Below are 23458 nucleotides of genomic sequence, written 5' to 3'. Positions count from 1 at the left end.
AAGGGAATTCCTTTGGGGGTACGGTACCTATTGCCAATACCAATATTAGGTAGGTATCACAAGTACCTAACTGTGTACCGATGTATGTACCCGTAGGTAGCTCTCTACCTTCAATTAGGTTGGTTGCTCAGGTGGTAAGTCCCTATAGGCAGGAGGGGCTCCTTTGATTCTTTAGGGTACGATGCCGTAAGTTTAAGTCTAGGTAGGTACCTATGTAGCCTATCCTGCATATAGGTACGTTGAAAAGAACCTGAGCTAATAGCAAACGGAGACAGGCCAGCTCTCCCTGTAAACTAACTCCACTATAACTGCACTGCACTGCACCGCTCGGCTACCTACTGCGCTGCAACAGTGGATACCTATGTAGGTACCTAGGTATTGTATCGCGTATGTATTGTACAATACGGTGGGGACCGAGGGACTTTCTTCAACGTGGCACAATAGCGTTGAACCAAGGTACCCGTAATCGCACCGACAGGTACCCGGAAAAGGTACTTGAGTACCTATTATATCAAATACACTAGGTAGGTACCTTAGGTACCTATGTAGGTGTGTTGAACTAATAAGAACGGACGAGACGATGGAACGGAATGGACGGGGACGGAATCAACGGCAAAGTTGACAGTTACAAGTTCCGAACGATGTACGGTAAGTAGGTAGTAATCCTCGGTGGAAACGGCGGAAACGGTGTAAACGGTAGGCGGTAAACGGTATAAAAATTAATCACCAGGTCCAATGTGGTATCGTTTCTCTCCGTCCGTCACCTGTCGTTCTCGCCGAGTGTCTCGCGCGGAATTCACCAGGGGGACTCAGGAACCGAATTACACTGCGTCGGAAATGCCCAGCGAAATGCTGCGGGGGGTCGAAGACACCAATTATGCAAGTTGGTCGGAAATCTTAGGTGATACTAGTCCTCAATGTAGGTCCTATGTATTACCATACGCCATACGTAGTAGAATGTAATATGTGGTGTGCAGTATGTCGTATGCAAGTAAGTAGGTAGGTAGGTAGGTAGGTAGGTATCGTGGTATAGGGCGATCCGTAAAGTAAGATAAGTTGGTTTGGATGCGTTAGGTAGATAATCTCTCATGGGACGTCCAGCGTCCGAACGAGACGAATAGAATAAGAGCGGGAGTAGTATTGGCCAATTACGTAGTTGAGAGAATAAAAAGGAAGCCGGGTAATGGAGTGATGGAGTAATGGAGTAATGGAAGAAAAAGAACCTGAATAATGATGACAATGACGGATGAGAGACATGTAAGTACCTACTTACATATCAGGTAAAATAGGTAGCCTTGGGCAGTAAAAAAAAGAATTGTTCGATGCAACTGTAAACAGGCCAATGCGGTGAAGGATGACGAATGATCACGGCAAAATATATAAAGTAAGGTATAAAGTTGAGATGTGACTTAGTAGAAAAAAATCGCGCTCCCGAGGGTGACAACAATGGAACTCGTGAAATCAAAATATGTTGGACAATTCGTAACTAGGTAAAGGTAACACAGGCCCAGATATTGAAGCTGGAGTACATGGTCTTGCTGGTCTTGCTGGTCTTGCTGGTCTTGCTGGTCTTGCTGGTTCGTGGCTAGGGACCTAGTTGCGTTTGCGATCGCTGGCTTGGCTCCTCGTGAACCAATACATAGCTCTAGGCTAGACCTCCCCCCTACTTCCGTGTAAGTCGAGATGTCGGGTTACTCGGAGAGGTGGCAATGACAACGGTGATGGCAAATTTCAGCAGAAGCGATCAGAGACCCGATGCGTATCTTCAAATACGATCTTAACTGGCTTTTTTCTCTTTTCTTTTTTCTTTTCTCTTTCTAGAATACGGAATGATATATTTGCTAACATAGACACGGGCGAGATACCGAACTTCGGGCAGAGGATATATTCAGGGATGCTGAGCGGCCGTAGACGAATCTTAGCATCGTGCAATACCTAGGTATGCAGCCATGTACGTAAAGTATATATGCAAGGCTCTGTATGGAGAGTCTTGGTATCACCCGGCTTCGAAACCAGCGGTGAAGGATGATATACCCGTCTCCCGCAGCCGCTCTTTTCCTCTAGGTTAGCTCATTGTGTTATTGTGTGTATACCTACTGGTATCGAATTTACAGTAGCAATGCAGGAAATAATATTAGAAGATGATCGATCAATAAAGACTCGACGAAGCTCCAGCTGCCAGTGTATCAAAAAGTAGAAATAAAACTACACTAGACGCCATTGCGAGGAAACAGGCTGTGATAGACGGCGAGGACTTAAGTTTAATGGTCAGTAAAAGCATAGCCGCACCAATGCCTTGTTCTATGTTCTATGTTATTCGCAAGAGATCCGTTACGATTTATTGACTACTAAATATATGTCCTTGTCGCGACAGTTTAAGACGGATACCAGAGCATTGAATAACATCACGCTTATCGCATTGACTTGTCGTACTGCATTTCTAGATTTATATATTCTTCATACATAGCAGTAACTCTACCTATCCTGGTTTAACTAGGAACCATGTAGGTTAGGGAATAGACCAATTCAGAGCCTCGAGTCCAGTAGCAGGACGGGTTATTAGTCGGGAAGTTTGACCAGTCATATTGGCAGTCGTACTATGATCATCCATCCCTAGGTTCATCCGAACGATGTTCATTCTTACGGGTTCGCGCTCATTGCGAATTGGGCCACGATGGTAACGCCCTCTCATATGACCTTTAGCTATAATGCAACTAGGCTTATCTCTTATTCATCCAAACCGACCGATCCGTGGCATTCTCAAAGATCCCAGAGTAGCTAAGACATGAGGACAATAGCAACTTGGCCGTTATTGTATGGTTGTGACGGATAAGATACCTTTCCCCTTTAGTCCTCATCCTGCAGCCAGGTGATACCTAGACAGGCACATATATCCTCTATAGATTCCCGAACTTGGAAATCCTCATTGGTAATTCATAGCAATTCGCGCCTATTGGATTAATCCAGCCTATGTGCTCCAAGTTTAAACTGGTGATAGGCGCAGGAGACTCAATGGGCCCCGCGGCCGCCGACCAGTTAGTTCAGTCCACAGTACCATGCCAATGCTTTTCGGTTGCATCAACTATCAAGGACTAGCTGCAAAGTTGCTGTCACACTTGCATCTAAAGAGAATAGGTCGGCTGCTTATGTGGTCCCTCTACGGAATCGGGAACCAATCGACGCTTAACATAAAAGCAGGTACATTTGGAGTGCCGCATGGGCATGGGTCAGTATGATATGTAGAGAGCATGGTAAAGAAGGTGGTGTGCGGCTGCTATGGTGAGGAAGCGTGATCACGATCTATAAGCAGCTTACGGCTCGCAGCGTTCCCATTTCACGAGCCTGCATGGAAGTAGGTTGCACGAGGCTTCAGCATCTGGCCACGAATTATCAGAGATGGTGTGGTAAGATGAGGAAGATGAGGTAGTCTAAAGGTCAGACGGGAAGGATTGGCTTAGAGAAGGGAGGGTGAAGTAGCTAATAAGGGATCTGAACTGGGACCTCACTCCAGACCAATGATCCGTCAGTTGGTGGGTACGAATCGATACCATCGAACAAGCCCACGCCTCTGGACTGGCCCAGTTCGATGGACGATGTGGACCAAGGTAAAAACCTAACGGAGAGCGTAACTACATCAAGCTATCGATAGACAGTCTATAACGGCTTTGTATCGTCCCTACATACACTAAATAAACAGTACAGTACCTAGTCCGGATGCTCGTGGGTCTACTGGTTGATTTTCCGTTCTCGTGGCTTTCCTCAGTTTTCAGGGAAGACAAATATGGCTAGCTTTTTTACCGGGCTCTGCTCGACTGGTTCGTCTAGAACTCCACTACAAAGCACGTTGAGCCAGTCTCGGCGGTCAACGTGTGAGAGCTCAGGGATGGCCGATGATGCAGCTTCTAGCGACTCTAGTAGCGAATCGAGTTGCTCGTCTACTAAACTAAGGACCTATCTCGGGTCTTTTGGGTCGCCTCTCTTTTAATCAAGATAACTCTCACCGTGGGGATTAGTTTAAAAAGGCCGACAGGACTCGATGGAATAGATAATTATCTATCTGATTACTTTCAAGGTTTGCTTATACATGAGCTATCGTCCTGCTACTAGTAAATCTTTCCGATCTGTTTCATGTCGGGATGATGTGCGTGATTATCCTTGCTTGTCTCCACGATCGTCCTTCTCGCTACCTATGTATGAGGCGGGGGCGGGGTTGATGATGAGTTCATCGTCAGATCGTCAAACCATATGCACGAATGAGCGATAGTTAAGATTGCCTTCTTGTTGCTTCAAGAGGGGAATGGCCGATAACTAGCACGATATCGTCCCCGAGATTTGGGAGTTTATTGGGAGCTAATGAAGCTTTAAGAAACCCCCCCTGATGAGCAAGCCTGCCGTCGTCATCTACGGCACCGCCCGCTTAACTGTATGGATGATCCTGGATGATCTTTCAACGTGACAACAGGCGGGTATGTTAGTTAGTGTGAGACCAGCTCTTCGGGAGGTGTGCCTGTCGATTTCTTGCCCATCCTGCAACACGATGCATGATAGCTATCACTTCCGGTCGGTGAAGGATAAGTAAATGTGTGAGGTAGTTATTGCCAGTAGGTGAAGCTACTTCTGGATTCTACATAGCTCTCTGGTCTCTTTGGTTATGCAGTGTTTCCTACCCTTATGCCGTCTCCTCTACATATAATAGCATTGTACACTGTAATATGTAGATTAGGCAGGCCTTGTCCCCATCCATCTTCGCGAGTATTTGCAAATGCATCTTTTTGCGAGCCATTCAGAGCTCTTGGCACTTGCATTGGCAAAGACCCCGCTAACCAAGAAGCAGGGGCTCAGGGGATGCCATCTCTGGTATTCGTCTAGTTACTGCATTTATATATGTGTTTACTTAACTAAATTGAGTATTCTGTTACATTGTCTATTCGGAGATATTGGATAGCTGCAGATGCAAGCTTCCTTTACCCCCACCCTTAGTATCGTGATAGGTAGAAATTCATTATACACGACAAGACTGAATTACCATTGGTTGTTATTATCACACAACGAAGCGCCCTATCCTACCAAAAAGCTCTGAAGGAAAGGTGCTAACAATATAGTCACGCACATCTTTGCACGAGGATTGAGAAATAATGATAGGCGCTTTAGCAATGCCAACTCCAAGTAACTAATATCTACCTAACCTACCCCCTACCCAGTAGATATTATATAACTGGCCCAAGATTTCTGAATACCCGGATTCCCTCCCTTTCTCTTTCTCCTGGCGCAACTTGTATACATGATTTTCCCCGCATTTGAATCTCTTGCTTTTCGTCTCCAGTACCTCGTTGACCCTAGCTTCATCAGGGTCCTTCATGCCCCCGTACAATCCTGCATACATATACCCATGGTTAGTAGCCGTTACTGCATCAGAAGCAATGAGAAGTCTAGATAGGGACTTTAGCTGCTCCATATTTACTTGCGAAATAAACTACATAAAAGCATGCGGGTGGATTCACAGCCAATTATCCAACTAGCGATTGGACAACCCGCTGTCTTGCAGTCTAAGTGTGACACTGATTGTCGCGACCTTGTTGGAAGCAGAGCCTACATACCGGCTATCGGACGTAGGATAGAAGGTGCAGAACTTCTACAATCTTCCCCCTCCCTGAATTACGGCAGGACGTGCTATAGCATGTAATCAATGCAAGCAAACACCGATTGGAGCAGCCGTCCGTTGCTGGTAGAGGTAGGTACATATCTGACTACGAGAGCCGAGGATCGTATTTTATGGTTGGATAGGATAGCCTTCCGGGGTCCCGTAAAGTTATACCAATGCATTGCTTTCTAGTCTTGCCTTGCATAGCTTGTATGCTCCTAGGATTATAGTCTGCTATTCCGAAAGAGAAACGATCTTGAGGGAACGATGGGCATGTCTGACCTCAGCTCTAGCTTAACATTCAACTATTCAATGGAGGCGGCGACTATTCCTTCAAAAGAACCCCTGTTTTGGTCTAAGCAACGTAAATAGATATGGCTGATCGCAGCTTGATGGCGTAAGATGAATATGTTTACAGAAGGGTGGCTCAATCGGCCCGTAACACTTGTAACGTCTCAGGCTGAGGAAGCCCGCGCATGTGTCTGAAGACTACAATATTAGGAACGTTTACAAGCGTATATCTGAGACATACTGACTACCGACATGGCGGTGTTCTTATTTTGCGCGTCACACGCAAAAAATCCAAGGCAGATGCAACTTTGGGACAAGAATAACAGCGTAGACTGGCACTAAGCCACGGGAGGCCTCTTGTCGTAATTGCGTATATAGGATGTCCTACGGCCATTCAAAATGCTGCTGTTCCTCCATTCGTCAGGTAAAAAGCGCAGGTAAAAAAAAGAATAAAAAAGAATAAACCGCATTGGACTTACACAAGTAGAAACGAGTTGCACAAATGGACAGTTTGTGACGAATATGATCTTTCATAACTGAAGGCAACAAGACTTGAGCTGCTAGAAAGATCTAAGCCGTCCCTGCCTACTACCTCTACGTACCGGTTTACGGGGCGTCATCTAGCATGGCCACAATACGCGTATACGAAAGCAACCACGCCCGGGAAGTTCGGTTCTGGGTGGCTAAAAATGCTCAAGAATCATCGCCCCAGACAGGGAGGTCGATGTCAATCACAATGGGCTTGTTTAGCATTCGTTGTCCATAATGCGGGTAGCTAGCCTGCTGGAGGGCGCAGTTTACAATGCATGTCTCCTTGCGCCCAAGACGCCCGGCTAGCGCTGGTCCATCACTCCGAACGGATGCCGGGTTCCCACTAAGACCACGGGTCCCGATGCCGGGATTCGCTCCTTCTGTCAGCACGGCTTCTATATTCGTTGCAATTCCTGTCGTGGTTCCTGTCGCATTCTGTTTCGGAGACTCGTCAGCCGTATACGCTGTTGGTGTTAATGAAAGCGCGACCTTGCTACCATCATTATCTAAGGGCATACCGCCCTTGGTGGTGAGATCGACTAGGCAGTTCTTCTCGTTTCCCACGCCCGGATCCTCCCACTGATAATTGCTTTCCAGCTCTTTGTACCGTACAAACTTGTTCGATATGTCCCAACGAACACGCTCTACGCCCCGGGCTTGGTGGACATGCCCGCAGAGCGCAATGCGCGGTCGTACTCGCCATAACGCTTGTCGCAGACTCTCGCAACCTAGTGCCTCTCTATGATGAGACTCGTCCCTGTGTGTACGCGCCGGCCCGTGAGTAATGAGTATATCGGTGTCGAGTGGGATATCACTCCATATATTCTCAGCAAGTGCAGGATCCCTCCGTGAATATTGAAAGGCCCACATCCCACAGTCGGGAACGTAGGGAGAGCCAAATACATTGAAGGTGGTCCGTGGCCCAGACGGAGAGGTGAGTTTGACGGTATAACTCGAGTGCTCGAGGTAGATGAGCGAGTTTGATTGTGTCAATAAGTTGTGGCAGTCAGTGGGATTCTGGGGACTGTTATTATGAATATAGTTTCCGTACTGCTCGAAGAAATCGGTATCGAGTGTAATGTCATGGTTCCCAGCAATAACTAGCTTGCATTCAAAATCGGCTCTCTCAAGCCACGCCACTTGCTTCGATAGCTCACCGAAACTTCCCTGGTTCGTCAGGTCTCCGCAATGGATAAGCACATCGCCTTTTGGGAGTTTCACTGTGCAGTTGTGTGTGTCTGATATACAGACAAAGCGCGTCCTTCGAGTCCGCTGTGGGACCTTGGAAGAGGACACGGATGAGTCGCCCATGCTGCCGGAGATTCAAGGAGCAGTGCTTTTTGTGCCGTCGGGCTTCGCCGAATATTATAGATCATTGAAGTAATTAATCTAAGCGCCCTTACGCGACAATACCTACCTACATATATACTAGCTTAAGCCATGACGGCTGCCTAGATAAGGCGTTTATGAATATGTCAGTGTTTGACATACATAGCCGTATCACGCAATTAATGGGTAACAAACCAACGTTGAAGAATGGATTTGCTTTTTTTAATGAAAAGAGAAGGAAAGGAAATAGGTAAATTGTAGAACGCAACAGTGAGGATTCTCTGATTGAGAGATATAACTATAAGAATCTAGGTACCCAAGTACCTTAGAAACTCGGCGTCCGTTAGTTGTTATGCTTTCTAGGTGTACCTAAGGTATGTGAGGTTAATGATGATATGTAGTCGAGGGTTGAGCTATGATATTTGTGTGTTCTGTAAAATGTCAGAATGCCCGGATTCCTTAGCGGATTCCTTAGCGGATCTCCTACATAGTGGATTACCTCTCGTGTTAGCTGCTTATGTAATCCGTACATAGGACCCGTACCTATTGAAAATGTGCATACACTAATGGGTACCTTGTCGAAAAAGGCAGGGCTGGATTGCATTGAAGGTATTCTAGAATACAGTCCACCACGCTAGCTTTAAACTGTGTAAATAGCGGAAGATATGAGGCAATACGCAGTGCGAATAGCTTAGTATGCCACTTGCAACCCCGCGCCGATAGTAATGTACCTAGGTAGATAGCATAATACCAATGAAGCGGCTACCTAAGATTCTACCGAACCTTGTCAAGTAAAGGCTTGGCGTGGTACTCCAATGTTGCATTTCACAGTGCCATTTATTAAATTCAGGGGCAGTCCGAGCTCTAGGTGTTCATCTTTTTTCTTCTCTTTTTTTTTTCGTGCATAATATCGGGTTATCGAGATTCGAAACAGATAAAATTGAATTTTAAGCTTCTTTTTTTTTGGAATGACATATCCATGCAGCTATGTACCTAACATAAGACCTTGGAAGCACCCATCCATCGTATCGAGAACCTTAGTCAAATCTCTTCCCATTAGGTATTTCGTACATGTAAAGATCGTACATTGATGTAAAGAACGTACCTACACGCATACTACATACCTACATACATACATAACCTACCTAGGTATATGTACTTCTGCATGCGTTCACCGGGCCGGACTTGCCTTATGTAATCTGTACTTCACACCAATGCAGGCCATCACATGCGATAATACAGTACGTGTACCCCTAGGAAAGTCCCCGGTATGTACCTAAATGAGAACTTTATGCGTAGATGTTTGCCGTAACCAGCCAACCACCAACCTTGACCTAAGTGGGACATTTCAAGGTTCAAAGCTAATGAATCGCTCAAATGAGAACAAGTCGACCAATCCCCTTTCCGAATGCATCTCATCGTTTTCCTATCGTCAAATCGTCAATCCCCGAACTTCCAAGCCCCGGACCACATTATTTGCTTCTGCAAGTCTGCAAGTCTGCCACGCTACGGCCACGACGGCTCTTTAACACTTCTAATCTAATCCCAGCCACTACCGTTCCGCGTCCTCTTTTTTTTCCCTCGTCATCGTCACCTGCTTGTCTCCCTTAGGAGTCTGCATTCCCATGAAAGTAATTGCCCCATTCGATCGAAACCAGGGCGCGTGCGTGAAAGGGATCGAGTGTATCGAGTGTACGTGTACGTGTAGAAGTTGGAAGTCGAGTCGAGTCGAGTATTGGTAACCATACAGTTGCCTTACAACTTGATAGGGTTAACGATAAAGGGGAAAGAGACGGATTGCGCATTTGTCTAGGTCGTTCGGTCCGTCGTGGACGACTTCTAGGGGCTTGGTTAGGATACAACGAATCAATAGGTATTGGAGTGACCTCTGATTCTACCTCGTTTTCGTGGTCAACTCCTCTCGTCACTCTTTTCTAAAGCTACTATTCTCGCGATCCTCGTTAGATCCAAACCCGACAGCCGCTGGCGACTGCTGTTTTAACGCGTCCACTACGATTAACTCATCTATTATCATCGACATCATCGTCGCCATCACCGCTTAAAATCACAACCGCATTCGCGCTTTTCGAATTTTTTCCATCGCTACGACGTACGCCCGAATAGAAAATTATATCGTTAATCCACGCTCGGCTCTTCGATTTCCTATATTCGGTATACTTTGTCACACTGGATTTGGTCGGCAGCGACTCAAGTTCCACGAATCCGCCATTATACTGGCTGTCCTTAATTTATATTTGAAATGTCGGCGGTTTCGGGCACCACTACTCTTACTCCTCCAACCAGTTTGGACGCAAATCATTCTGGATGGAATCACGCATCTTCCGGCTATCATGATGTAAGTCCCCATCTTCTTAGCCCAGTACAAAAATTATCTGATGTGTTCATGGACTCCCAATTTGTTACTGATTGATCAATCTAAACTAACACGATGTTTGCTTTCTCTTACAGGGTTCTACGTCGCATAAGCTATCTACGGATAGGCATGATACCAACGGTTCTATGAGAGGCCCTTCCTACATTGCGAATGGGGACGCTAGCTACGATCCCTATGCAACAGACGATTATCTATCCAGTAAAGGTTAGTCGGTTCTTCATTCCAGGAGTCTGGCCAATTTATATGTCCATATCTTGGTTAGGCATGAAGTAAGTAGGACAAGTTTACTAATAAAACACACATATCTATACAGGTCAAAACACATCGACATCTGTTCATAAGCGACCAAATGCCGATATTACACCTTCAGAACCTGATGACGAACACTCAAAATGGATTCATAGGGATAAGTTGGCTAGGATAGAGAACCAGGAGCTTCAAGCCGCCGGGATTGTCTTACCCAAGCCAAGGGCTCACAGCAGACCAAGGCGAGATCGTAGCCCAGATAAAGCAAACGGACGCCGGCGGGGTACCGATGCATCGGAGCGTCCGGTTGCGAGATCTCGAAAAAATTCGGACTTGAGTCCAGAAAAACTTAACGATGTTGAGAATCCGGGTTGGGATTTGCGTCTCCCCGAGGAGATAGCAGAAGATCCCGGCGAGTATTGGGTAACAAGCGATACTAGCAAGTCGCGCATTCCAATAGCCAAGATAAGCCCGGCGCCAATTCCCGTCGACTTCCTAGAGCGAGATGCGCCAGCAATGCGCAAGCCAGGCTTCCCTATGCCTAACGAAGATCCTTCAATTTCATTACCGAAAGCCCGGTCACGTAGCGGTAGTTCTAATGCGCTGGATAGTGTCCCGAAAATCCAGCCTACGAAGCGTGCCGTTACAGAAGGATCACCTAAGAAAACAACATCCGCTGGAGCTAGGAAAGGCACCGCGCCGACTAAAACAGCCTCGCAAGGTCGACCTAAAACCCGATCAGGTCCGAATCTTCGTAGTGGTTCTAATACACGACCAACCACCCGATCCGGCGAGTTATCACCATCCGTGACAAAATCTGCGCCAGAGGGCGATCCACCGTGGATGATTTCCGCATATAAACCCGATCCTCGCTTGCCTCCAGACCAGCAGCTTCTTCCTACCGTCGCAAAGAGGTTACAACAGGAGAAATGGGAACAGGAAGGCAAATTCGGAAATATTTATGACAAGGAATTTCGCCCTCTTAATGACGAGGGCTTCTTAAGAGCTCCCGAAGTTGAGAAGCCGAAGGAGACAGAGGAGGGACAACAGGATGAATGGCCATTACGGCCTGGTGCTAAGAGTCCAAATACGAGCCGGCCCGGCACAAGCTCTTACTCGACGATGCCCAAGATTCAAGGCGCACCTGCCGCTAACACGCGTTCGGTTCAACAACCTCAAACCCAGACTGCTCAAAATCCTAGAGTACCAACAGAGGTGGAAGAACCCGAAGAAGAGAAACCAAACAAGTCTGGGTGTGGTTGCTGCGTTGTCATGTAACCAGCCCGGCATGGTTGATACAGGTATCCCTCCGGTTCTCCCCCGTCTCCAAGACCATCCGCGTGAGCAAACGATATAGATTAAACTTGAACGAAGTTACGACTTTTCGCACCTCGGCCATATCCAGCGTTGCTTTATTTTACCAACACCGCATATGCTAATCGCATTTTCCTTTGTCTTCGGATCACCGCCTTCCGCATCGAGATTTAATATTTCCTGCGTCTTCTCGTCGAGGTCGTACACTACTCTTGAGACGCCATCTCCGCGGAAAATGCAGACGAGTTACTCCTTTCACAATATTTTAATTATATTCTCTTTCGGTGCTTGCAAAAAAGAGGTTACCGGAGTTTGCTGGTTTGGACAGAACGTTCCGGAGTAAGTAGGGCGTGTAGATCGTTCATCCATCAAAGGAGCACAGGTTGCCTCAGTCCGGCATCCAACTTTGATCTTATTGCTGTATAATTGCCCTCTGCTTCATTTTACTATCGAATTTTGGTGCGTTGCTTCGGGGCAACGAGGGCCTTGCTGCTGTTTCGTTTCGAGTAGCGAAGACGCCCCGCGGATTTTGATTGGAGACAGACGGGCCCTGGGCCGACTTCTGAGTGCGCAAGGGCTCCTGTATAGCGACTAGAATAAGAAGAGACTAAGTGTTGAGTCGTGATGGTCAGCTAGGTGATTTCAGATACCCCTCCTGGCTGGCATTAGGGGTTGACCTAGAAACTCAACTGAATATAAAATTATATGTCCAGTTTGCAATATTTGATACTCTTGAGACATTTCAAATTGTTTGGACTTTCAGGCCTGGGATTCGTAGGTCCACGATTATGAGGTTTATAGATTTGTTCGTAGCTATTTGCGAGTATTATGTATAATTGCTGCCCTTCTCCCCCTTTTCCGTTATGGAGTATTTTGGTATAAGGGCATTTATATGATCTAGAGGGGACATCTATGGATTAATGATATGATACGTCAGATATATGCCTACCTACCTAGTTACTAAATACGAGAGAATAAGTAAGGTTATTTATAGTGTTATTTATAGTTTGATTATCGCTCCTATAGGTAAGCCTTGTTCGAATCTAAATGTAAGTCCGTTTTCCTATCTTCATGGGCGATATATTAGGATGGTATCTGGGCAGGCACAAACAGACAGGCCTTTGGGCTTGAGTCAATATTAGATCTTATATCATTATAGTAGGCTCTTCCTTGGGCAGAGTTCATAGATTTTGTTCCCGCTAAAACCCAACCGTTAACGTTTCCCCTTCTTATTGCAACTACCTAATGTAACCACCACAAGTATTTCTAGTGAATCATTCGTTGATAAATTTCATCCAGATACATACACAACGTACTAATACATACACCAAGATACCAATTTGTTCAAATAGCCTGTTGATGGCTTCGATGGTAAGCCGTGGCTCATGCGCCTCATGGAACTATCAGAACACCAAACGTACCTCCAGAAAAGGTTTCAGCTTTCGTTACCAATTAATGTATGGATGTCCCAGAAAACGAAATGTACTTGTGCTCACATTGCGGTCGCGAATCGGTTGAAGAACACACATATCACGTCTAGTTACTTGCTACTATATCTATACCCTACCTGGCTAAAAAATGAGAACATCGTAAATTTGATGTCACCTCGCCCCGCGAGTCGTTGTAGGACGGAATAAGGAAAGATATAGAGCAAGAGCAGCACCCGAAAGAAAACGACGGCGTTGAAACCAAGGTAGCGGATTATTCTCGCAACCAGCGTACTAGACGGGACAATAATAAATAGTTCTCGACGACGGGAGTATTGAATGTGGCAGTTCTATCTCTAAAAAGTCGTCCTAGGATTTTGACTTAAATGATCATTTGGCAGCGGGAATAGCGGCCTGAGCTCTACTGAGCGGTGTTTAAACTATGCTTTTGAGATATAAATAGGTAGTATGTGATTGATTTATGACCATCCCCTAAGTATGGTAAATTCCTTTTAAAATCTCGATCATCGAGAAAGCAGAGCTGAGAATACAAAAATTGATATTGCTACCTTGCCTCGCTATAAGAGCCTTTCCCTTATGATGAACGCGACTAGGACCATGTCTCATATAATTTTGCGTACGATAAGAATAGCGGATGTTTGAGGAGTTATGTTTCGCTCTGCATTAGAATTGAGAGCTGTGCAGTTACGCATGTGGCTTGCTAATGTTCGTGAGTAGACGGAGATTGGTGTTAAATCTTCATCGAAGGCCTAATTTCCTTGTTTTCCTGAAGAGGATTCTTGGTCAGATGTAGGTCTGTCTAGCAGCTTCTCTCCTATTTGTCGGTATGCCCTGTCCGCATACGCGAGTGCAATGCTATTGTCGTTCTTAGACTCTCCGGGTATTATGTCCAGGACCTCGCCGATGACAATAGCATGATGATCAAAGTCTCCGTTTACAGGAGGCGATAAGTGACGGTATTCACACTTTAACACGTGCATAACGCCTTGGCCCTGTAACACCGGCAGAGTGCCTGATGGCGGCAAGTCGATATCAGGGTTATTCATATTCATAGCTCCGGTGGCAGCGACTTTTTCTCTGTAGTCTTTAGCCTGCTCCCATTCTTGTTGCCATCTCTCCTGCCCTAACACCTGAACCCCGATCTTTTCTAAACCCGCTAGGACACCTAGGTCTGGCTGTCCTACGTTTCTAGTTGTCTCCTCGGCTACCGGAAGCCTATTACCTCGAGTGAATAAATCCGCGATCCTAACACCATGGTCATCGCTACTGAGTATATGAGCATTGAACCTCCCGCATTTCATAAGGGCTTGATAAGTTGTGCTCGGCAGAGAAACATTAAAGGTGACCCGCGGTACGGGATCGACAGATAAAGACGTGAATGACGATACAGTCATCGCTCTGGGGACTGGAGGTAGGACCTGATCATTGGACCAATCTCTGACCTCGGCTATACTATGCGCGTTCTCCAGAGTCGTAATAACGACTACGGGGTGTGGAATTTGGCGCATGACAGCGCGCATAGGCCGAGATAGAACATGTCGTGTAGGATTCGAGGGCTTGACTGGCCTCTCGAGTATTTTGCTGTGACACAACAATCTAGGAGAACCTACCGCGTTTGTATTATAAGCTTGAATACATTGATATATACTTATATGGCGTTATGCTCACCGGCTTGTCCGGAACTCTTCCAGGTTAAGAAGCTCACCTGAGCTCTTGGCATGGTGTAGAAGGAAGCATATCGTGGCCTTGCGGACTTCAACGTCCACTGCAGACCATCAAGGCTCTTCATTTCAGTCCATGAAGACCAATGCTATTGCTAAAGCCCAATTGGCTCTTTTTTTGTCGTCATCGTTGAAAGAAGAAATCAAGGTCGATGAGCTGAAGTTAGAAAGCTTCCGCTTAAAAATCCCGATAAGATGGTAAATAACGATAACGATAACGATAACGATAAAGATAATGATGATAACGGATCTGACAGCCGCAACCGGGCCGGCAAGCTCAACTGAATCAAAATTTCCAACTTTCACTCCACCAAAAAAAGTCGAGCATAAGAAACATCGATTATATCGCCGATAAAAGAGATGGCAGCGAAAAGAACGAACTGATTGAAGAAGCGCCGGGCTGGATAATTGAGAAATCACACTTGTAATCCCCATTTGGGCCGAATAAATATATATAAGACACACCTACTACAATGGCGGCCAGACTCTCAAGCGCCATATCACGGCGTCCAAATATAACCACCAGCATTCACATCCCTCAACCCTCCATATTAAAACCCTCGCACACGCCATTCTCTCACACACCCTCACGAGCCGCAACAATCATCCGTCGGCCGCGCCGACCGTATACATTCACCCAGCTCGTCCAGCAAACAGACGGATCAACATACACGCAGCGCACGACGTCGCCGATCGCGCTATACAAGAGCACTAAGGACACGCGCAACCACATTCTATGGCAGCCCTCTGACAGTTCCCTGCGCAATGTCGAGGTCGACGAGGCCGGTAAGCTGGCTGCTTTCCGTGGCAGGTTCGGACGCGGATGGGATATCGAGGGGGCGCGGGAGGAGGACGCTGATGCTGACGCTGACGCTGACGCTGACGCCGCTACTGTGGAGGGCGGTGAAAGTACCGAGGGAGCCGAGGGGGCTGCAGGAAAACCAGCTGCCGCAGATGAGAAGACGACCAAGAGTGACCCTGCAGATGGGCGTTACGATGTACTAAGCGATTTGATATCGAACTACTCAACCAACCAGGACCAGATTAAAGAGTCGGCTAGACCGGCCAAACAGTCGGGAAAGAAGAAGTAGGGACGGGGATTATAGAAAAGTGAAGTGGAAGCTTGAGCTTACCGACATTCTAGAAGATGGCCTGCTCTGGTATCTACGAAGCTAAAAGGCAGTACGAAAGAATCTCGAAGTGTTATGACGAGATGGGAGCTTGCCAGGGCATATAATAACTTGGTATGCTAACATTTGGGACGAGGGAGCTACTAGCGATCAAGGAGTGAAGGGCAACCGAATACCTCTTCTCCCATAGCATTTGTACAACTATGTATACATCTGCCCAAAGCCTCGACTGAATCTTCGCCATCTGAATCGTATAAAAAAGACATCAAATTATAAAGATAACCATATAATTTTATTAGTCTGAATCTTGATCGATAGTAGCCCGTGCTCGATCTACTGCGGTGTTTCCGCGCCCAGTAGACTTATCATTACTCTGGTAGACAGGTGGACGGTAGAATACCGTCTCATCGTCCTCTGCATCCAGCTGCATCAGGAACGTCTCCCACTTCTCAATCAACTATTAAAAGGGTTAGCGTTATTCTCATCGTTATTCTCATAGAAATAGGTCTAATTCTACTCACCTCCTTCTGTGCTTCGACGGCGCTCTCTAGGAAAGTCTCGACAGAAGACTTGAAATCTTCCACCTTTTCTCTCTCGAAACGATCAAGCTCAGATCGCATCAATCTCCCCATATCCTCGAAAAGTAGCCTGGCCTGATGAACCTTACGTTCGGCGTCCGCCACCTCGGCACCAACCTGGTTGAGGCGATCCTGTTGCGACCTTCCCTGCCGAAGCAGTTTGTCTTGAGCGGACTTGCGCTTCTGCAGCTCAGATTCGGCGCTGTGCCACGAATAAAAGGCCTTTTGCCGCTGCGTAAATGCTTGCTTGACGCTACCGATCAATCGAATATACTCATCGATGGTGATGCCAAAAGTCAACACATCCTGTTGGGCTTGGCGGTCGTAGACATCTCGTATAGTAAGCTGCAGATCCGACAGGGCATCTAGTGGTCCAGAGAGCGTAGGACTTAGCTCTACAGTAGATAGAGCATGTAAAGAGGCAGAGAAATCGCCCGCTGCTTCCGCCATGGCTTTGCGTTGGTTAACCATGACATCCATAGACTTCATTAATGCCTTGAGCTGATTTTCTAAAGCATCTAGATAAACTCGTCGATCGTGAAACCACTTTAAATGATTAGAAATTATCTCCGAAAGGAAGGCCCAGACACTTACATCGTCTTGTTCGACAAATTTGCTACCACCTCCAACATTGATACCAAGAGACCCCAGAACGCCCTTGCTCTCCCCGGGTATAGGCTCTCTCCTTTCCTTGTGCTTGACGTCGACGTTAAAGGATTCGCTCTCTAAGAACAACTTCAAGTCGGGATCATGCTGAAGTGTCGGATGTGCAGCAATTTTGTTTAACATCTTCTCTAAAGCGGCTCGACGAGACTCGACAAAATTGCTCTCGAAGCGGTTAAGAGCTTGCTTCTCAGGAGGAGGCGGCACAACAACACCGGGATTGTTCCCATGCATTGTGGTATAAAGCCATAGGAAATCGCGGTATCGTCGCTTAACCTCAAACTCGGGTTGCTTGTAACCTTTCGATGTTGTCTACTCGCCATTAGGTCAGTATATACCATACCATAAGTGTCGGCCCGGGTTCTTGGTCATACCTGCGTACGAACGGAATACACAATGTGTGAACTTGTCAAGTCTCCGACTTTGTGCGGGTCGCCGACAGCAATGCGGAAGCTGGGCTTAGCTGCCTGTTCTATGCTAACGCTAGGCTGACTCGTGGGCCTGGCCGGGCTTGGTTGCGCAGCCTGTACGGGAGGAGGAGCTCTTGGGCCAACCGGGCGGTCGAACTCTTCATCGTCAATGTGGTGAGGATCCGCAGGTCCCGGTCTCTTTTGCGCCGGTGGGGGCATAGATGTTCGAATTACCACCTGTTCCTTCTGCGGTGGAGCTGGTGGTTCATCGGCCTGCGCATCTGCGCCTGGGCCAGCAGTGGTTCCTAGAGGACCTAAAGGACCTAGAGGATCATCGACGGCTTCGAGTTTCGTCGGCTGGGCTACTAGGCGACGCACTGGACCCCTGGAAGGGCGGCCGGTGGATGACTTAACAGAAGATTGCGATTGCTGCGAGGACTCGGCATCTTGAGTCTTTGTAGAACTTTCTATACAGTTCACCTAGTGTTAGCGGCTGAGTGTAGTATGCTGTAGGCGGGGTGAAATAAACTGACCCTCTTGGTCGAAGGTAGGAGAGATCGAAGTTGACTGGGATGGAACATCTGATAATGATTAAGCAAATTGTACAGGGCAAACAGAGGATAAGGTAATCATACCACCCCAAGGCGAATCGCCTGCTTCTCCCAAATCCATGGTGTGTGCTTGACAGTTGACAATGAAGCGTAGCTGGCGCGGAATCGAGGGCGTCGTAAATTATGTAGGAGAGTTGATGAAAGCTACATGTATGGAATAAGCCTATGATGTTTTTGGAGGTGTTACGTTAGCTTTCGGTTGGTGCTGCCGGTACGGCGGTGGCAGCCTATTCCGACTTTCGCAAAGTGGGGCTAAAGGTGCCTTTACATGTGCTAATTTATAGGTACCTATCCCCAAAAGTAGTAGGTTAGGTAGGTACTTTTAGGGATCTACATATGAACATTTTATGCACCTAGGTACCTACCTATGCAAGCACCATATCTACGTGTAATTGGTGTATTTTCAATAACCGCTAATGTTAAAAGTAATAGTATATCTGGAATTCACGATTTGAAAATAAGAATAAAAATAAAAACGAATCAAAATATTTCAGCTACCTAATGCACTCACTATATAGGCAGACTGAAGATGGATAAGCCCTGTGGTATACCCGTACTCCTCAAACGCCGCTAAATGCTAATGCTGTCCTATTTTATCCCTTATGTTCAGTCAACCATAAAGTAAACTCATCGAATATCCCTTCTCCGTTCCTAGTTTTGGGTGGTCTCGCGTTGCTCTAGAATCCGCTGTAGAAATGACTCGGCCTCGGCCCAGAGATCGGTCTCCATGCCCCTCTCAACCTCATCGCTTCGGCTGTTAAGCCAGCCCACATCGAGTCCGCCAATCTTCCCATCGCCATCCGGCTTGATTGGAGCATTGCGATTGCTAACTCCCTGCGACTCGCCGCCATCATCCCTAGTGTTAGGACCGTCCTTATTTTCCAGTGATACGATATGCTCCTCTTCAAGACCCCATATCTGTCGTTTCATACCGACGTTGACGGTTCGTAACGTGCGGAGAAAATCATTCATCGAGCTTTGGAAGACCTGTGATTGCTGGTCTTTGTCGCCTGTCATGGTAGTATCCTCTCCTTGGGATTGTTGCCTTCCGAGGGTTTGAATAGCTTGAGCAGTGGAGCGTAGCAGGCTTACGATGTTCTAATTAAATATTAGCTTTAGAAGGTAGGGGTAAAACGATGTAGGTACGGACCCGATCGATCTCGCCTAATTGCTCAATGCGCTCAGCCTTGGTGAAAGGCACAAATTGGGGTTGTTGCTCATCGGTCTCCATCGTGGGGCTTGTACTGTGGTAGGAAGCTGCCCAAGGAAATTCGGTTCCATTCAAATCGTAGGTGTAGACACACTGTAGATGTAGGTGAGGTTTGGGGCGAATGAAAAAAAAAATTAGTCAAGAGATTTTTGCTTTGTTGTGTATTAAAAGAGAGAAAGATGATGTGCTTAGATGCATCGCAACTTTGTGACATGTAGGAGAGAAAAGGCACAAAGATGGAGTTGCATGTGTTAGAGTACCAGAGAGGTACCTGGGTACCACGTACATGGAAATATCTACATAAGCTGCAGTTGAGCTTACCTTCAATTCACAGATCACATTTTGGCATGTGCACGGCATCTTCACCATCATCAATGATACATAGGTACTTAGGTACCTACATACAACACCTGGGGAATTAGGTACCTTAGTGGGCCTTCAACCTTATTTTGTGTACGTACCCTGCATCAGCCTGTCCTTTTCAGTTTTGAGCCTCAACCTCTAAACTTCCGTCGCGTCTCATCAAATATGCTAATGCTATGCTATCTTTAGGTTCTCATTCAGCTTCTATGGGACTCATCGTAATGCTGATGTAGTATTGTTGCTAGGCTATTGTTGCTAGGCATCGAGATTCTATAAGTCGATTAAATACGCGAATCCTGTACAACTTTTGCCATGTCTAATACAGCACCGTCAAGTGCTGGAGGTGCATCTGGCAATAACTTCACCCCCCAACCGCAGCCGTCAACTACGACTCCCGGTGCTGTTAGCAACCCCGCCACTACATCAGCTTCTACGGCAACTGGCAGTAGCAACCAGAATCTCAATCAAATCGTAAGCCGTAACTTTTCTTTTCAATTCTTTTCCTTCTTTCAACAAACTTTCACTCTTCAAGGTCACTATTTCCTTCAAGTTTCGCACCCCATCTTCGTCACCAGCTTCTTGAAGCAAGCTGTTCCATCACTACAAACATTCTTCTCTCATCTCTTGTATTTTCCATTAATAGGTAATTACCAAATTACCACTTAATGCCTATTTATCTCGTGCTAGCCCGCAATTACAACGCGCGCGCGAACATACCGGTTTATTAAATCTGGATTATCATTCAGACCACTTTCTATTTACATTCATAACCTACCACCATGTCGAAGCGCCCTGTTCCTCAACTTCCATTCCGATTTGACGTTCTGAAGAGGCATAGAGCTTCCGGTGGGCACATCCACATGAGTCAAACTCATGTACAGACTTCTAATATACCAGTACTTACACAAACACCCTTCCCTGAACTAGTATGCCTGGCCTCGCATTGGTTTTTCCCCTTTTGCTTTAGTTGTACTTCATTTGATGTTAAATAAGGCTAATTACATCGTCTAGGTTACGGACTACCTCATTAAGAAAGGGTATAACCGTACAGAAGAAATCTTCCGCCAGGAGGTGAAGGATATTAACGAGAACGGGAAACCTCGAGATCATATTGATGCAGTGGCCCCCAACAAGTTCCTTCCCGCAGGAAAGTATCTGAGGGCATTCAAACATTTTGCAAGATGGGTTGATAATGGAGTCGATCTTTACAAGGTATGTATTATTCCTAACTAAGTACTATGTGACCGTCATCTTACCCGTGGATAGTTTGAGCTGGGGAAAATTCTTTGGCCTCTCTTCATTTACTCCTACCTCCGCTTGGTTAGCCAGGCTTCCTATACTCATGCACAGGAACTTATGGAGCAAATTCGGAGCCGTTTTGAAAAGACGCATCAAGATGAGTTGAAGAGTCTGTCTACCATAACTCTCTCCATACACGTCCGGGAGAATGCGTTCGCCAAGGCGTATCTAGAGAATCAGTACGTCATTCCGATCAGCAAGTCTCTAACTGGACATCTATTCCACTTTTTGGAGCGAGAATTGGAACAGTGTGGAGCCATAGTTCTTGATATCATACAACAACACTGTCGTGTTGATTCCGTGGATCGGGGCCCTATCGAGCCGTTTAGCTTCGAAGCTATTTACCGCCGCGCTCGGCATCAGGAACTTGACGAAGTCGACATCCAAGAGGGTATCCCAGGTGTCTCCAGCCGTAGTGGGCTTTCCAATCGCAACATCCTCGACAATACGGCGGCCCTGAAGCTTGGACCACTCCCGATAGATCCCGATCTCCGAGGTGATGTTGTTGCTGAGCTGGAAGAAGAGGATAGGCTTCGTCCACCCCGAGAAGGATTACCTACATTAGTAGAAGAATTCAATGCCATGCATCCTATTAAGAGAGAATCGGGCGATTCTCCACAGCGAACAGATATTCCATACCCTCCGTCAAGAGCGAGGGACGTCGTCATGGAAATGCAGAAAGTTCGAGAGAACCGAGATCGGTTCAGAATCGAAGGTCGTACCGGTGGTGTAGGCCCTGGTGTTTCAGTTTGCATGTTTACATTTCACAATCATCTCGGAAGGTAAGCATTACTTTAGCTGGCTAGTGTAGAACTCCGCGTTAACTTCATCCAGCATCTCGTGCATGGACTTCTCGAAAGACCAAGAACTTGTGGCGGTAGGAACGACAGAATCGTACATTCGCGTGTGGTCCCTTGACGGCAAAGCTTTGAAGTCTCGTCTGGGGCCTGAGAAGGACATGAAAGTCAACAACCGCAAGTTGATCGGCCATTCTGCTCCCGTCTATACCGTGGCTTTTTCGGATGCTGTAGCCAACTTAGATCGTAATATCTATGAAGACTCGCCCCAGCCGGAGACAGATACCAAGCTTCTTCTTTCCTGTTCGGCTGATGGCCAAGTACGATTGTGGTCTCTCGAGGTTTGGGCCTGCCTTTGCATTTACAGGGGTCATGATGGCCCAGTCTTCTCTCTCTCATGGAGTCCACATGGTCACTACTTTGTGACTGGAGGGTGGGATAAAACCGTTAGAGTTTGGTCGCAAGACCACGCATCAGCACAGCGTCTCCTCGTCGGCCACGACACCGCCATCTCAGCCGTGGCATGGCATCCTAATGGTACGTATGTATTCTCAGCCTCTGATGAGACAGACAAATCGATCCGCATGTGGTCTGTGGTTAGTGGCAACTGCGTTCGTATATTTACGGGCCATACCGAATACATATCTGCAATGGAGTGTGCCCCTAACGGCAAGATCCTCGCGTCGGCTGATATCGGCGGTAACATCTTTCTATGGGATATAGATAAGGCCACTCGTATTAAGCGTTGTCGTGGCCATGGACGTGGTGGAATTTGGTCGCTCAGCTTTAGTGTTGAGAGTAATGTGCTCATATCCGGTGGACAGGATAACACGGTGCGCGTTTGGGATGTTGAGATGCCGGCCGAAGGCAGTCGTCCCGCAAACCAACAGGACGGGGATAGCACAATTGTTGCGGTAGGTGGACAAGGCGATAGCAAACAAAGCGGGCAGACAACGCAGCCTGCCGGCGGTGCAGCCGGCGGTACGGGTAAGAGGAAGGGCAAGGACGTCATGATCACACCGGACCAGATCAGCGCATTTCCGACGAAGAAAACGCCTGTCATGAAGGTTCAGTTCACCCGTATGAACCTCGTGTTAGCTGGCGGATGTTACTATCCCGAGACTCAAGATACAGGTCGATAAAGCCTACACCTCGTTTATTACCTTATCGATCCGGAATTGTCAATCCTTTCTCAATGTGTTATTGTCTATATTTAGGGGCACACGTTCGATAAGCTGGTTATCCTGCCAGTTATCATATGACACGAAGCATGTCCTCTCAACATGGCGTTATTAAGTACAGCTCAATGCTAAGAGTATGTTGATTATACGAGTATGTAGAGACTAGGAGGAGGGCTGAGGTGGATTCCCATGGACTGTATTCTCTAGATAGGAGGGTGCTAAGAAGTTAATCATCGATGGAAGTGTTACAGGAAGCAACTTGATTGATCTGATACCATTCTGCATATGGATACGGGCCAA

At 46.8% G+C, this 23458-nt stretch overlaps 8 protein-coding genes across 8 annotated transcripts; 4 read left to right on the top strand and 4 right to left on the bottom strand.

Annotated features, from left to right (window-relative positions):
• Positions 1 to 6003: 6003 nt before the first annotated feature.
• Positions 6004 to 7991, bottom strand: F4813DRAFT_239643 (Metallo-dependent phosphatase). The gene is made up of 3 exons (XM_049240007.1): positions 7988 to 7991; positions 6412 to 7914; positions 6004 to 6337 (listed from the first exon to the last, which is right to left on the bottom strand). Exon 2 carries the CDS (start codon positions 7772 to 7774, stop codon positions 6626 to 6628), a length of 1149 nt encoding a protein of 382 aa, XP_049095987.1. The 5' UTR covers positions 7775 to 7914; positions 7988 to 7991; the 3' UTR covers positions 6004 to 6337; positions 6412 to 6625.
• A 2061-nt stretch (positions 7992 to 10052) lies between these two features.
• F4813DRAFT_382948 (uncharacterized protein) lies at positions 10053 to 11711 on the top strand (the record flags this gene model as incomplete). Its single annotated transcript, XM_049245875.1, has 3 exons — positions 10053 to 10148; positions 10262 to 10391; positions 10501 to 11711. 3 exons carry the CDS (start codon positions 10053 to 10055, stop codon positions 11709 to 11711), a joined length of 1437 nt encoding a protein of 478 aa, XP_049095986.1.
• A 1700-nt stretch (positions 11712 to 13411) lies between these two features.
• On the bottom strand, positions 13412 to 15186 carry F4813DRAFT_239559 (flavin reductase like domain-containing protein). Its single transcript, XM_049240004.1, has 2 exons — positions 14864 to 15186; positions 13412 to 14801 (listed from the first exon to the last, which is right to left on the bottom strand). Exons 1-2 carry the CDS (start codon positions 14982 to 14984, stop codon positions 13945 to 13947), a joined length of 978 nt encoding a protein of 325 aa, XP_049095985.1. The 5' UTR covers positions 14985 to 15186; the 3' UTR covers positions 13412 to 13944.
• Positions 14840 to 16063, top strand: F4813DRAFT_239566 (uncharacterized protein). Its single transcript, XM_049240006.1, has one exon. It carries the CDS (start codon positions 15390 to 15392, stop codon positions 16005 to 16007), a length of 618 nt encoding a protein of 205 aa, XP_049095984.1. The 5' UTR covers positions 14840 to 15389; the 3' UTR covers positions 16008 to 16063.
• Positions 16064 to 16174: 111 nt separating this feature from the next.
• On the bottom strand, positions 16175 to 18528 carry F4813DRAFT_239561 (Vps5-domain-containing protein). The gene is made up of 6 exons (XM_049240005.1): positions 18333 to 18528; positions 18231 to 18278; positions 17662 to 18164; positions 17219 to 17599; positions 16568 to 17170; positions 16175 to 16503 (listed from the first exon to the last, which is right to left on the bottom strand). The coding sequence occupies exons 1-6, from the start codon at positions 18367 to 18369 to the stop codon at positions 16342 to 16344; spliced, it is 1734 nt and encodes a 577-aa protein (XP_049095983.1). The 5' UTR covers positions 18370 to 18528; the 3' UTR covers positions 16175 to 16341.
• A 189-nt stretch (positions 18529 to 18717) lies between these two features.
• F4813DRAFT_372796 (mediator complex, subunit Med11) lies at positions 18718 to 19748 on the bottom strand. Its single transcript, XM_049244739.1, has 2 exons — positions 19459 to 19748; positions 18718 to 19406 (listed from the first exon to the last, which is right to left on the bottom strand). The coding sequence occupies exons 1-2, from the start codon at positions 19537 to 19539 to the stop codon at positions 18960 to 18962; spliced, it is 528 nt and encodes a 175-aa protein (XP_049095982.1). The 5' UTR covers positions 19540 to 19748; the 3' UTR covers positions 18718 to 18959.
• Positions 19749 to 19849: 101 nt separating this feature from the next.
• On the top strand, positions 19850 to 20650 carry F4813DRAFT_239529 (uncharacterized protein). The gene is made up of 2 exons (XM_049240003.1): positions 19850 to 19971; positions 20071 to 20650. The coding sequence occupies exon 2, from the start codon at positions 20194 to 20196 to the stop codon at positions 20545 to 20547; it is 354 nt and encodes a 117-aa protein (XP_049095981.1). The 5' UTR covers positions 19850 to 19971; positions 20071 to 20193; the 3' UTR covers positions 20548 to 20650.
• F4813DRAFT_239523 (transcription initiation factor TFIID subunit 5) lies at positions 20003 to 23307 on the top strand. Its single transcript, XM_049240002.1, has 4 exons — positions 20003 to 20807; positions 20893 to 21093; positions 21148 to 21962; positions 22015 to 23307. Exons 1-4 carry the CDS (start codon positions 20661 to 20663, stop codon positions 23117 to 23119), a joined length of 2268 nt encoding a protein of 755 aa, XP_049095980.1. The 5' UTR covers positions 20003 to 20660; the 3' UTR covers positions 23120 to 23307.
• The last annotated feature ends 151 nt before the right edge of the window (positions 23308 to 23458 follow it).

Source organism: Daldinia decipiens (assembly GCF_022478715.1).
Source record: "Daldinia decipiens strain CBS 113046 unplaced genomic scaffold F4813scaffold_41, whole genome shotgun sequence".
Classification (NCBI taxonomy): Eukaryota; Fungi; Ascomycota; class Sordariomycetes; order Xylariales; family Hypoxylaceae; genus Daldinia; species Daldinia decipiens.
Note: the sequence above shows the minus strand (reverse complement) of the source record. Positions and strands in the feature narration are given on the sequence as shown.

Coding starts and splice junctions, on each gene's coding strand:
- F4813DRAFT_239643 (XM_049240007.1), bottom strand. CDS start 7,774: ATGGGCGACTCATCCGTGTCCTCTTCCAAGGTCCCACAGCGGACTCGA.
- F4813DRAFT_239559 (XM_049240004.1), bottom strand. CDS start 14,984: ATGAAGAGCCTTGATGGTCTGCAGTGGACGTTGAAGTCCGCAAGGCCA. Junction 14,802..14,863: donor GAAGAGTTCCGGACAAGCCG/GTGAGCATAACG, acceptor CAAACGCGGTAG/GTTCTCCTAGATTGTTGTGT.
- F4813DRAFT_239566 (XM_049240006.1), top strand. CDS start 15,390: ATGGCGGCCAGACTCTCAAGCGCCATATCACGGCGTCCAAATATAACC.
- F4813DRAFT_239561 (XM_049240005.1), bottom strand. CDS start 18,369: ATGGATTTGGGAGAAGCAGGCGATTCGCCTTGGGGTG. Junction 18,165..18,230: donor TCCTACCTTCGACCAAGAGG/GTCAGTTTATTT, acceptor TGAACTGTATAG/AAAGTTCTACAAAGACTCAA. Junction 17,600..17,661: donor TGTATTCCGTTCGTACGCAG/GTATGACCAAGA, acceptor AATGGCGAGTAG/ACAACATCGAAAGGTTACAA.
- F4813DRAFT_372796 (XM_049244739.1), bottom strand. CDS start 19,539: ATGGAGACCGATGAGCAACAACCCCAATTTGTGCCTTTCACCAAGGCT. Junction 19,407..19,458: donor AATTAGGCGAGATCGATCGG/GTCCGTACCTAC, acceptor ATATTTAATTAG/AACATCGTAAGCCTGCTACG.
- F4813DRAFT_239529 (XM_049240003.1), top strand. CDS start 20,194: ATGTCTAATACAGCACCGTCAAGTGCTGGAGGTGCATCTGGCAATAAC.
- F4813DRAFT_239523 (XM_049240002.1), top strand. CDS start 20,661: ATGTCGAAGCGCCCTGTTCCTCAACTTCCATTCCGATTTGACGTTCTG. Junction 20,808..20,892: donor AAACACCCTTCCCTGAACTA/GTATGCCTGGCC, acceptor TACATCGTCTAG/GTTACGGACTACCTCATTAA. Junction 21,963..22,014: donor TTTCACAATCATCTCGGAAG/GTAAGCATTACT, acceptor AACTTCATCCAG/CATCTCGTGCATGGACTTCT.